This window comes from Mus pahari, chromosome 13, assembly GCF_900095145.1.
Source record: "Mus pahari chromosome 13, PAHARI_EIJ_v1.1, whole genome shotgun sequence".
In the NCBI taxonomy this organism is placed as follows: domain Eukaryota; kingdom Metazoa; phylum Chordata; class Mammalia; order Rodentia; family Muridae; genus Mus; species Mus pahari.
Window position 1 is genome coordinate 87,645,448 of NC_034602.1, and position 13,733 is coordinate 87,659,180.

Here is a 13,733-nt window from a genome sequence, read left to right on the forward strand (position 1 = left end):
GGTGTGGCCTTGTTGGAGGAAGTGCATCACTGTGGGGATAGGCTTTGAAGTACTATGCTTAAGCTCCACCCAGGGCAGAAGAGTCACTTCCTGGCAGCCCTCAGACGAAGATTCAGAACTCTTTCGAGCACCATGTCTGCCTGGACACTGCCCTGCTTCCCGCTATGATGATGATGGACTGAACCTCTGAAACTGTAAGCCAGCCCCAATTAAATGTCCTTTATAGGAGTTGCCTTGGTCATGGTGTCTCTTCACAGCGATGGAAACCCTAAGACAGTAACTTAAGGGTAAGAAAATATGATGTTTCAATCTGTGCCTACACACCTTAGACCGTGCCTGAAAAATATTAGCGGTTGAATGTCGCCTAGGATTTCTTCGTAGAACACAAATGCGCATCTGTGCCTATAGTCCTAAGATCTTTCCCTTGGGAGTGGACGAATTTTGAACCAGTCGAATGGCAATGGCTATGAGCCCATCCCTCCACCCACAATTCCATCCAGAAAGCAAAGGAAGACGCCACAACTCCTGGCTGCAGAGCTTAAAATGTATTGACATTGTGAAGGGACGACTTGGAGACAGGTCAAGCCTGCTGAGATGACGCACAGTTAAGACATGCTGTTTCTCAGGATGGTGTCAGAAGGGTTAACCAATACGGCTGGAACTTGGCATTGTGCGTTTTCATGGGGGGCGGGGATCACTACTCTAAAGTTTCTCCTAGAGTATATATGTAATGGCTGCCTGCAGAGCAACTACAGACCTAATTTAGATGTTACGGGTGATCAGAGTTATCAGCAACCTGGTTTGCATTTGGTCACTGCTACGAGGGGAGGAGGTACATTTTCTTAATGGACTCCTTGTTTACATGTTTAGCCACCAACTGACTCCAGAGAATAGTGAAAAATAAGTTAGGGAAAAACGACTGTGTTTAGGTCATGGCTCTTTCCCCCCCAAGACCCTTAGAGTCATAGCATTTACATTTACGGGGACGGGGCAGCGTCATGGAAAACTAAGTAAACAACAACAAAAACAAAACCTACTGAAAAATGCATCTATAGGACACAGTGGTCAGCTGTAAGCAGCTCAGAAGGGTAAAGAAAACACAGTCCCTTCCCGCAGGATGGGCAGTCCGACAGTGACCCTTCCTGCAGGATGGGCAGTTCGACAGTGACAAATCTCTGCCTTTTTTCCCCCCCAGTGGCTATTTTCCTACCACAGTGTTGCGCTTCATTATTATATTAAATAACTTAATGGGTAAGGAGTTTGCTAGCCAGCAGCCAACTCAAAGCCTTGGAGGAAGAGGGGGTGGGGGAGGGGTTTTTACAATACAGAACTGGGTAAGGGGATGTCTGCAGGAGAACCCCACCCAATCTTTGCCCTCACTGGAATACTGTTCAAGCTGAGGTCTGGGATCCAAACTTGGGGGGTGGGAGGGGTTCCCCCTCCCTCCCTCTCCCTTTTTCATTTAAATTAACAAAGAAACATGGGCTTCCATAGAGCCAGTACTCGGCTGTGTTAAGTTCCATTAGCAGCAAATCTTCAGGCCAAAAAACCAAAATATATATATATATCTCAAACAAAAGAAAAGTCCATCCAGGTGCAGAGCTGTGATTCACATGGAAATTCCAGAAGATGAATCATGTGCAGAACCGGGGCTTTCAGAGGATTCTCCCTCAAGTGTCTTCAGTGACGATTTCTGTCCCAGGAGAGATCCAAGTCCATCTGTCAGCTGTGGGAAATGAATTTCCCGTCCGATCTACAGCTGGGCTTGCTCGCAGGGTCTGGGAGGCAGTCCCTAGTACTGGATGCCAGAAAACAAAGGCCAGCCCCTCCAGGGTCCTCTGATGGAGCAGTGGCAGCAGCAGCAGCAACAGCAGCATTTTCCAGATGTTAAACTCTGCCCAAAAGGCTGGACCTGTGGGATAAAGGAAACAGTGTAAGGCGGAGGTCCAGTTGTATTGACTCAGAATGCCCTGCTGAAGGCTTGGCTCTTAATGCTCATCTCTGCTACGTTTTTAAATGTGTCCTTTTCACAGAGTTGAAATGATGGGGTAGGAATCAAGGACTGACGTCTGAGTCTCAGGCAGACTGCTGGACACTGAATAGTTACTAATGGAGACAGCCAAAGCACTACCTATGGCAATCTCTACCTTGAGTGTTATATCAAAAAGTGCACACCATTAATGACAATGAAATTTTATGTATGTGTGACACGCATATGGTACACAGGCTTACGTCTTAGTTAGGGCCTCAACTGCCGTGATAAAATACAATAACCACGAGTAACTTGGGGAGGAAAGGGTTTATTTGGCTTACACTTCCACGTCACAAGCCACCCTCAAAGGAAGTCAGAGCAGGAACCTGGAGGTCAGACTTGGATGTAAAGGCCAGGGAGGAGTGCTACGTCCTGGCTTGCTCCTCGCGGCTTGCTCTGCCTGCTCTCTTATAGCACCCCACCCAAAGAGCTTTAACACTAGAACTATTCAAAAATAAAGCCTGAACATTTTTTTAAAGTGTTCATTTATTTATTTACTTATTTAATGTATATGTGTACACTGTAGCTGTCTTCAGACACATCAGACGAGGGCATCAGATATCATTACAGATGGTTGTGAGCCAACATGTGTTGCTAGGAATTGAACTCAGGACTTTTGGAAGAGCAGTCAGTGCTCTTAACCACTGAGCCATCTCTTCAGGCCCAAGTCTGAACTTTTAAACAAAGAAAAATTTCGTTTTGTTTTGTTTTGTTTTTAAACTTGTTTGTTTTGTTGTGCTATACAATGGGGAAATTTCAATTCCATATTCCATTACATCATCAGGGAGGAACTGCAATCCTGCTATTATCTGCCATGGTAAAGAAATAAAAGGCAATACGATTGAACGGTGGCACCAAGAATCCAAAGCCACAGTGATTCTGTAACCTGAAGACAAGACTCTGAGGACCCTTGTCCTATTAACGTTTTCCTCCCCTACCTCTGGTTGGTGGGTTAGAAGGGAAGTTGAAGCACATAAGAACCCTAAATAAAGTAAGCTTTTAGACTCTGCCAAACAGGTAGGTGGGGCCTTCCTACACAAGGCACGCATATGGCTTTCCTGAGGTAAAGCCAGTATGCCCTATAGACTAGCACAACTATAAGAAGCATTGAGACTCACCTTAAAGACTTCCATCTGTCCTTCTCTATATTATTTTCGGGTCCTTCACTCTCGTATGAAGCCAAGTAGAGCGCTACAATCAACCAAAGGGAAGAGAGCATTACGGTTGAGGCCGTCTCCTGACACCATTAACCCCACTGCTGGAAAGGCCGACTCGGCTTGAGCCTACGCTCCAGCACACCCTTCAGATACGCCGAGTGATCCTCAAGAACACAGAGCAGCTCTCTGCTTCTGATCAGCCACTGCCTAACCCCATGGCTCTGAGCTGAGAAAGCCCTTAATTAATCAAGAATGTATACGGCAAGAAGCTATCAAAATGCCAACCGTGCCGTCCTGTCACGCACTCAGATTTATAGTCTTTCTGAAAGGAAGGGTCACCCCTCTTTCCTGGCACCCTCAGCTCAATAACAGAGATCACATGCAAGTTGTTTAAACCCAAAAGAAAATCATCTCAAGGTTGTAAAAGTTGTTCATCTTATTTACAGAGATGAAAACAATCAGCTGCCTGTCCCCAAACAGGCAACATGAATTCAAAATGTCTGCCAGCCATTACTGCAGGTACCGTCAACAAGCAGGTAACGTCCCTTCCAAGGATTCTACAGGCTACTTATGAGTTGTCCTACACAGAACCAGGCATTTCCTGTGCTTCCACTGCCCAGTGTTCTAACAGGCCAAGACTGTCCACGCCTTTTTAAAATAGCTTTTAACAGCTTTCCAATAGCACGCTTATCATTTTGCAGGACAGGCATTTAGGAGAGATGTCTAATGTCCTATGTTTGGCAGATTACAAAGTGAAAACATTTTAGGGGTAAATTGGAAGACTTTCCTTGCAACAGAAGGAAAAGGTTGGATCAGCTCAGAGGCCTGGCATCATGTGAGAGAGGCAGCCAAGTACAGGCATTTATCTGGGGGGCATCTGAGGCAGGTGCAAGCTAAACACTCACCATCTTCACTGAATACGGGCACTGAGAGCAGGTATTGTAAGACCTTCCGGTCCCGCTCGAACGGGCACTCCACTTGTTTCCATGTCATAAATTCACTCACTTGTTTGGCCAGTTCCCAAAATTTCTGAAAGAGAATTAAAGGATTGTAAGGGTGACGGTCAAGAATTATCGGGTTTCGGGACACAATTCCGTTTGATAAGCACCCAGTTTGGGAACTTCAGAATCATCTTCTCATCTTCATTTAATAAGCATTGTGTTTGCTAGCTAGGGAATGGAAGATCACTCACAGGCCCACAAGCAACAGTGCTGCCGGGAGGTGGGGGGTTGGGGGGGCTGGGGGAGTGGGGGGGGCGGCCGCTATGCTACTTGGTGCTCTCAGTTTCTTATAGACAGCAGGCCAATAGCGAGTCTGCTCTGACCTGCAGAATCTGCCTTGCCATTAATTAGGCTGGGGCACTGAGAAAAAAAAATCCCCTCTGGCTTTTGTTTTAAGTTTTTAGTTTTTGAGACAGACTCTCCTTATGTCACACTGCTGCCCTGAAATTCTCTATGTAGACCAGACTGTCCTCAAACTTGTGGTAATCCTCCTGCCTCCGCCTCCTGAGTGTGCTACCACGCCTAACCCTTACTGATATTCACATCCTGCTTTGTTCCACTCACCTCAAAGTTAACGTGGCCATTTGGAAGACGGTTGACACAGCCCTCGTTGAGGAAATAAATGTCTTTGATTAGGAGACTGAAGAACGGTATCACAATCTAGAAAGAAAAAGATTCAGGGTTGTCTGGGTAAATAAACATTTAGTCTCTTGTCACAGACAGAAGTGATAAAAGAGCAATGGTAACGTGGATTGCACGGAAGGCCACAGTGAATTATGATGAATTATGATACACTGTTCTGTACGCTCCGCGCTACACACTTCACTGCCTTCCACGGCTTAGCCTAGGATGCAAATGTCACCGACACCTAAGCACAGAAGGGACTAGCACTGCTGGCAAGTGGATAGGTCAATACTTTCTGCTCAAATTTTCCTATATTCTTCAATGTTTACTTTAGGTGCTGGAATGGAAGCACCTAAAAGAACTCTATTCATTTAGGGACCCCTTAATTATAGCAGTCTTAAAGGCACATGACCCATCTTCTTCCTATGCTCCGTATTACCCCATCATTAGACATCTACACTTTAGATGACCGGGGCTTTTTTGTTTGGTTGGTTGGTTTTATATTTTCCTCCTGACGCCATTTCTCAAGATGATGTGACAGCTGAAGGTTTTAAGTAGCTGTTACCGTTTTCTGTAGAAGAATCCTGGATGCATGACAGAGCAAGCCTTCACACGCTGCCCTGGAAAAGCCCCTGAGAAGGTCCTTGCACTGTCTGTTGCCAGACAGATGCTCTACAAGTGAGGGGGAGGTGAAAATGTGTGAATTAAAATTAAAGACTTCAAAAGCCAATACGCTTCTGTAATGATACCTTCTTGGCCTGGGTTCTGTAATTTGATGAGGCGGTGCCTCCCTGATTATCCTAGAGTATCAATCTTTACAGGTGTCGGACCCCTCCCGTCTCAATCAGAGATCAAAGTTCCGATACAGTCACTTTTATTTATTTATTTTCTCAAATGCGATGTATTTGAAAAAGTTCTGCACTGTAAATAATGAGTCCAACAGATTCTTTGGGGGAATTCTGAGAACACCAAGATCAGGTCTTTGAAGTCTTCTAAGCTCATGACTCACTTATGAGAAAACAAACTTTTTGGCTCATGCACAAAGGGCAAGCACCAACTCTCTTCTAGAGAGAAATTCATATCTCTTCCCCGAAGTCTTTTTCAAAAAGCCAAAACACCTTTCATTAATTTTGTTTCATTGATCCTTGAGAATAATCAAATGTAATCTTCTGCTCCACTAGCACCCGTGGCTTGCTCTTGTCTGCCCAGCACCTGAAGCAACATCAGCAAAGAGTGTATGTTCTTCCTTCTCCCTCTCCTGGTCCCTGCTCTCATCTACACTGACCTTTGCCTCTTTCAAAGAACATTCGTGGGGGCAAGGTGCTGGGCTGTGGACTCCATCCCACATCAGTTTAAGAACTGGCTTGACAGCTGACTGGTAGTAAAAGCTAGGGGCTGGCAAAAATATAAGGATTTTGTTTGTGCTTTGTTTTGCTTTAAATGTATGTGCTGTTATTCTTGGTATGGCCTTGGAGACGCATACCTTACATTTTTGAGTGTCTGGCACGGGGCATCGAAAGAATAATACTTCAGGCGACATGAAAAATGTGAAACAGAATTGACAGTGGCCACAGAGTTTCACTGGAGCGTGGCCATGCTCATTGATCCAGACACTGGTTGGGTCTGCTCTCTGCTAGCATCTCTGTGGACACACTTGTAAGACAATAAACACACATCCTGGGACAGCCCCAGGGAAGTGGGGACGCAATGAAAATCAAGATGTGGTAGTTTACAGTGCAATGGCTTCTAAAGGAGAAGCTTCTGTGTTGTCCCAGTCCTTGGGGCTATGCTGTGGGCTTCATTTACTGTCTTGTAGACTTAAGCCTGTGTTCACGTCATGGCCATTAAATCGTGGGAGGCAGAAGGATTCCTTCTGGGAGTTTTGTATTCAGTGTCCCTACAAGATGCTCAACTACTGAGTCATTCTTCCAGGAACACAGAAACATGGCCAGCACTTGGCTGCTCTATTTCTCATGCTCATGACAAGAAGAGAAGCTCAGACTTTAACCCCTCGATCACTCCTGAGAGTGCCCATCAGCTTTACACAAGGAACTGAATGGTGCAGAATATAAGAACTCAAGGGCTTTGTGAGATAAGTAAAGGGAATATGTCTTGTTTCTATTAGGTCTTGCCACTATCATTAGTGGGAAAACTAAGTAGCTATATATACACATATATATTACATACATATATATTATATAGCCATATATATAATAATATATGCATATATATACATATATATTCTATAGCCATATACAAACTAATATGTATATGTCCATAAATACATACATATTGTATAACCATATATATGCTAGTATATGTGCATATATAAATATATATTATATAGCCACATATTCAATAACCATATATAAAATAATATATATGTATATTATATATACTATCATGTTGAATCATGTATTCCTCCTGGCTGGCCCTCAAAATCACTATGTAGTCAAAGATAACCTTAGACTTCTTTAATTCTCCTGAGTGCTGGGACTTCGGGCATGTACTGCCGCATGTGGTTCTACGGAGAGCTGGGGACTGAACTCCACTCTTTTTGTGCATCCTAGGCAAAGACTCCACCAACTGAGCTACGACACAAATTTCCCCTTTAAAAATATTCTGAACACTGGGGCTGGCCAGATGGCTCGGCAGTTAAGAGCACTAACTACTCTTCCAGAGGTCCTGAGTTCAATTTCCAGCACCCACATAGTGACTCACACCATCTATAATGGTATCTGATGCCTTGTTCTGACATCCAGGCATGCGTGCAGCCAGAGTAATATATATTCTGAATTCATTTAGGCTTGATAATCCTAGCTACTAAAGCTGAAGGCCTGCCTGGGCTACTTGATGAATTCTTTAAAAACAAACCAGTGCAAACCGATGAAATGTCGGCTGGGATATTTTTGAGATGAATGCCAGAGAGCTTGTCTGGTAGGCATAAAAGATCCAGGTTCAACCCCCAGTACTGTAAGGGTGAACTGCTGCTAATTCAGAATCAGCCTTCGTTCTTTAAGGCATCATCAACTCCGTGTCTAGAAATCGATGCTAATGAGGAGGACCAAGTTTGCAGAAACACGGATAGGATAGGGAAGGGACTGGAAACCAAGTAATCATATGAGAGACGCATGGTTAAAACCGAGAGACTCGGAGTACCCACAGGGAGGGGAACTATTTAGAGAGCACTTAAGGGCTCCTGCACGGAAGACAGATTTGATTGCACCATAATAGGTACCTGGAAATGCACAGCTCTGACCACAGAAACTTGAGATTGGGAAAGGATCAAAGACCACATTTGAGAGGTACTGCCAAGGAGACTGTAAAACGGGCAGTTACTTTGGAATAAAGAAAGTACTCCCTCAGCTCAAAATGAGGAAAATAATCTCATTTTTAAAATAACAGGCTAGATCTGGCCAGACATGCTTTTATTTCTTATCTTTTGAGGCCAGTTATGAAAAGGGAACGGTACACTTCTTCAGATGGTTGTAATTACGGTGGTTCCACCAGCTACAGGCACAGCCTATAAATTTATATAGAACGCCCTTTTACAAATAATGCAAGATGAAATGACTAAGTGACATAAGGTGTAAATAATTAGGTTTGTTTTCCTTTCTGGGGACAGCTGCTAAAGTTGCACAAGTGACGGTGATGTCTCTTGGTGGCTGCTGTCAGAGCCCTCTGCCATACAGGACTCCACAGCTGCCTCCCTCCCTCACCGAGGGCCATGTGGAGTCTGGTGACCACCACAGGGAGATGGGGGGTGGTCTCACACTTCCCTGCCCTGCCAGCTCAGGGTGTCCTCCATCATCACTAGGGAGCGTAACCCACTTCAGAATGGCTCTTTTCAGCAAAATATAAATGCAAGCGCACGGCCAGGCATCCAACCGGAGGTTTCCCCGATTAAAAGTCAAAGTGAATGCATCTGCGATGTTTCTTGGATGTCAGGATGTCACGGGAGCTGGAACTTGAGTTGGGTTGGTAGAAATGTCAGATCTTTAAAAGGAGTTTTTGTCTTAGCTCATTAGTCCTGATGACTGTGTGGGGAAAGTGACTTAGAAGTCAGGGAATATTTTTCTCCTGTTTCTTCAAGCTTGTTGAAAATACTGTTTAACACGGGAGGGGGGGGCGCAGAATTTAAAAGTTGATAGCCACCACTTAGAAATCAGCATTAGCGGTTGGAGAAATGGCTCAGCAGTGAAGAGGACTAGCTGCTCTTCCAGAGGGCCCACCGATCAATTCCCAGCACCCACATGGCAGCTCACAACTGTCTGTAGCTCCAGTTCCAGGGGATCTGACACCCTCACACAGACATACATGCAGGCAAACCGCCAGTGCACATAAAGTAAAAATGAATACATCTTAAAAAGAAAAAAGGCTGCATTAACTGTCATCGTAGCCGAACATTACCTCTCAAACACCATGAAAGACAATCTGCCCTTCCTCTGAGAGGAACTGAGACAGAAATGTGTCTCAGAGTCCAGAACTCGTGGTACAACGAGTGGGGGAGAGAGGACCGGATCATTAAATTTTTTTAGACACTGCCCCTATATTTTTCGAGCCACCTACATATCCAATTAGTCACAGCAGGCCTAATGCCATGGCAACTAACCTACTTTCTGAGAATAGACGGCTTGACTGTGGGAGGTAAGCTAATTCTTTTGAAAGAAAGGTTACATTAAGGGAACCACCTTCTGCAGAGCTTAAATGTCTTTTTCCCATTAAACCAAATTGCTCTCTAATGCTATTAGTCACCTTATCATATGACTTAACTAACTGCCTAAAGCCCAACCAACACGCACTACAGAACACATCAGAAATGGAATAATACAAATAACGTAATGTACAAATGCACAGTTCTACCCCACGCCACTTCTCTTTGTCCATTGTCCAAGCTCCTCTTCCTCATGGCCTACTCCTCCCGAGGGATAAGGTAAGTGAACCTCTCTTAGGGCTGAGCAGGTAAATGCAACGCCAGGTAGTAGTTTACATCTGGACAAGTCTATAACAAGCAACGCTTCCCGCAGCTCACCTTCTCTCTGCTACTGTGAGCAGTTAGGGACCTTTGTGCTGCCCCTCGGAGAGCTGTTCTGTAGTTGTAGAAATTGCTGGATGGATCCATCTGATGCTGTGGAAAGAGAACATCATTACCATTCACCTCTCAACTTCCAAGATCATGCAAAGTCACAGTAAGTAAGAGAACTCGTTAGAAGTGCAATTTATCCATCACACACACACACACAAACACACACACACACACATACAACAACAACAACAACAACAACAACAGCAGCAGCAACAACAGCAACAACACAAGTGTTTTCCTTCCTGAGGTTGGGTTTATTTTTAGAAGCTTATGTGAAATTTGATGATGCCAAACCCAAATCAAATACGTTTAAGCTAGTTGTTGAGATCAGAACTATTAAAATCAGTGTGAGAGATCCAAACCCTGGCATTGGAAGTTTCTAGTGCCACTTGATGGTCAGTGGGCCAGATCACAGGTAACACCTGGAGAGAGCTTGCTCTCTGCAGTTCTAGCATCACTCATAAACCATGAAAACATGCCATGGTTGTTTAAAGAAGTTTACTAGAGAAGTCAAATAAAAGGACATATACTTGATGGTAATTTCCACTTTAGGCAATTAATTTGGGTGAAAGAATGTTTATTATTTCCAGTGAGTTGAGATGGTCAACATTAACACACCAAGGTAACAAGAAAGCTAACACTCCAAACACACACACACACACACACACACACACACACACACACAGAGAGAGAGAGAGAGAGAGAGAGAGAGAGAGAGACACACACAGGGAGAGAGAGAGAGAGACAGAGAGACACACACACAACACACACAGAGACAGAGACAGAAAGAGACAGAGAGAGAGAGAGACAGAGAGACACACACACACAGAGGGGAGAGAGAGAGAGAGAGAGAGAGAGAGAGAGAGAGAGAGAGAGAGACACACACAGGGAGAGAGAGAGAGAGACAGAGAGACACACACACAACACACACAGAGACAGAGACAGAAAGAGACAGAGAGAGAGACAGAGAAAGAGAGAGAGAGAGACAGAGACATACACACACAAGACACATACAGACACAACACACATACACAGAGACACACAGAAATGTATAACCTCAGAGTTATAAGGGAATAGCTGTTTCAGTTAACCAACTTTGCTCAAATAGTGGTGAATGAATATTCTAAGGAGATAAAGACACTGTATGGTAGTACAAAAGACAAACTGGGAAGCAGACCTTTCTCTATGGTCCAGGACCCCAGTTCTATTTTGGTATATAAAACTGCGTGACTCAGAAGTCAGCATTTCCCCCATCAGTTACTCCAAAACCTCTATAAAAGGACCAGCTCCAAACCGACTTTATTCTGCCCTCTCTGGTCTGCACCCCTTTCCTACCTCTGGGTCCGAAAGCCTTTTCATTTGATGGCACTCTGATGGATGGAGAAGCAGCATCATTTGGCTGAATCCCATCATTCACTTGCCTTGCTTTCCATCCCAGGCTGCCCTAACACTCAGCCTCCCGAGTGCAGGTACCACAGGCATGCTCTATACACGCAACACCAAGTCATCCCTTTCACATACCTCAAGAATGTCAAACTTTGCAGTCTTCACTTTGGCCCATGTTTTCTTAAGTCGCGAGACCGGGCTCATATTCATACCAGCTTCCCGTTTAAAAGGGGCGTGAGGGGAGGAGAATGGAAAACAGAGACGTAAGAAGTCATTGTAGCTTGTACTCCCATAATGTGTATGTAATTAAGCAACTGCAACTGAGTCCTCCAATGGCAGTAACAGCCTCCAATTTTACATTTCTTTGCTAGCTTCTCCTCAGCTCAGAAGCAGCGCAGCTGTGAACGGGCTAAGCACATTTCTTGGGGAATGTAGGTCATACTGGAGGACCGTGACCCTGCCATGTTGTAGCATGCGAGCAGCCAGGGTAACTACACAAACACATGATCATGACTGCGGTCCTTCAACACTGTACTTATAGATGCTGACGTTTGTATGGTGAGGGTTTTCTGAGGCAGGGACTCGTGTAGTTCAGACTGGTTTGGGTTTTTCTCCAGAATTAAGACTGGAATTCCAGCCCCTCCTGTTTCAGTCTCTCGGGTGTTAGGAGGAAAGGTATAAGACTCTGCATCTTATGCTAAAGTTTGAGTTTATGTTATATTCACATTGGAAATTCTTTTTTTTTTAATTACTTTCAATCACTTCAAAATTTAGAACTCTAGCTCACTGGCCATTATAAAACAAAAAGGGACAGTTGGTGACTGGGCTCCAGCTTGTTATTTGCTGACCTGTTTCCTGTCACCTAACCTGTCATGCATGGTTTCCATATAGTTCCTCACATACCCACTATACATTCCTTCAAGAATAAGCTAAGTTCTAGGCTGGGGAATTTTCCCAATGTTGTCTGGCTGCCCCAGTAGCAGAGATCATACCAATGTGGCTCCACAGGCCATACCTGTCCCATGATGCCAAACTACCTGTCCCATTGATAACCTATATCCTATAGCTACTTGGCACCACACAGCAGAGGAAAAGGAGTCTACGTGGACCCAAATGAGTACACGTATTCATCTCCTGCCACCAATATTTCTATGTTTAATAACTTTAGGAGATTTCTAATTGAGGCAAGACACAGACACAGATCTTAAATTTTCAATGAGATGAATTTGATAGGTGTATGAGGTCATAAGTCTCCATTCCAATCAAGTTATAACCGAACTTTCCACCACTTGGAAAGCTCCTTTCCACCCACTTATGGTCAGTTTCCACCTCCTCCAGAAATGGCAACAGTGGTCAAGGGTCACCTATCACCAGACATTAGCTGGCCTTGTCTAGCCTAGACTGTACATGAGTGGGATCCCACTGCACATGCCTTGTCATGCCTGACCTGGTAAAGGCTCAGCACAACGATTGTGAAACACACCCAGCTTAGCTATGTTTCAGTGATTCATCTTTACTGCTCCAGAGTTTTTATCGTAGGACTACGCCATGGTTTGTTCAGTCATTTACTTGCAAATGGGCATTTGGGCTCTTTCCAAGCTGGGGCTATTAGGGATAAAGCCTCATTTATAATTCTAGCACAAATCTTTCTGTAGGCGTGCTCACTTGTTATGGGACAAATACGTTGGCGTTGGAACTTCTAGATTACAGGGTAGGTTTTTGATTAGCTTTATAAGAAGCTGCCAGTTGCTAAAGCCATAAAACTATTCAAACTCCCTCTATTCCTGTATAACGCATTCCACGTACCCCATTACTCTGGACAATATTTGATGCAACCAGTTGTGATTAAGTTATCTTGGTGTATGAGATGGTTCTTTGCATTTCTGATGATCCCTTTATACACTTACTATCCCCTGCTTACTTATCCAGTGCAATTGTACGGTTCTGTAAGGGTCATGGATACAAGCTCTTGGTTGGCTATATGTTAATAACTTCTTCCATACTATGGCTTGCCTTGGCACTTTCTGATTGTTAGACGAAGAACACTAAGCCATCCTCTATCCCTGAAGACCCCTGTGCTTAGATGCCCACTCTAGCCACTATTTCTATGGAGTCAAACAGTCAGTATTTCAATGGGGGAAAAGAAAGGCAGATGATAAAAGACAAAAATAGAAAAAAGGAATGTAGTGAAGAGATTTATCAGGATAAATATTAATAAACTAAATTGAGAAGATTCTCTAGCTTCAAAGTGACCCAAGTCTTCCTTTTCTTTTACACAAATATTTCCTGCATGCCTGAAAGTGTATAAATGGCTACTGAGTATTAAGACGGAGCCACAAAGATTTGTTTCTATCCGTACTAATAAAATGAACAGAAAGGAACACTGTACTGGCTGGTTTTGTGTCAACTTGACACAGGCTGGAGTTATCACAGAGAAAGGAGCTTCA

The 13,733-nt window shown here is 44.1% G+C and overlaps 1 protein-coding gene across 2 annotated transcripts in view; it reads right to left on the minus strand.

Moving 5' to 3' along the window:
* Positions 1-530: 530 nt before the first annotated feature.
* The window catches only part of Rasgef1b (RasGEF domain family member 1B), a 34,914-nt gene continuing 21,711 nt past the window's right edge, over positions 531-13,733 (minus strand). For both annotated transcript variants that reach the window (XM_021210423.1, XM_021210422.1), the window contains exons 9-14: positions 11,422-11,501; positions 9,847-9,942; positions 4,755-4,850; positions 4,095-4,218; positions 3,151-3,223; positions 531-1,912 (exon numbers count right to left, since the gene is read on the minus strand). In XM_021210423.1, coding sequence (XP_021066082.1) covers positions 1,888-1,912; positions 3,151-3,223; positions 4,095-4,218; positions 4,755-4,850; positions 9,847-9,942; positions 11,422-11,501 — 494 coding nt within the window. In that variant the 3' untranslated portion in view covers positions 531-1,887. The remainder of the gene's footprint in view (positions 1,913-3,150; positions 3,224-4,094; positions 4,219-4,754; positions 4,851-9,846; positions 9,943-11,421; positions 11,502-13,733) is intronic.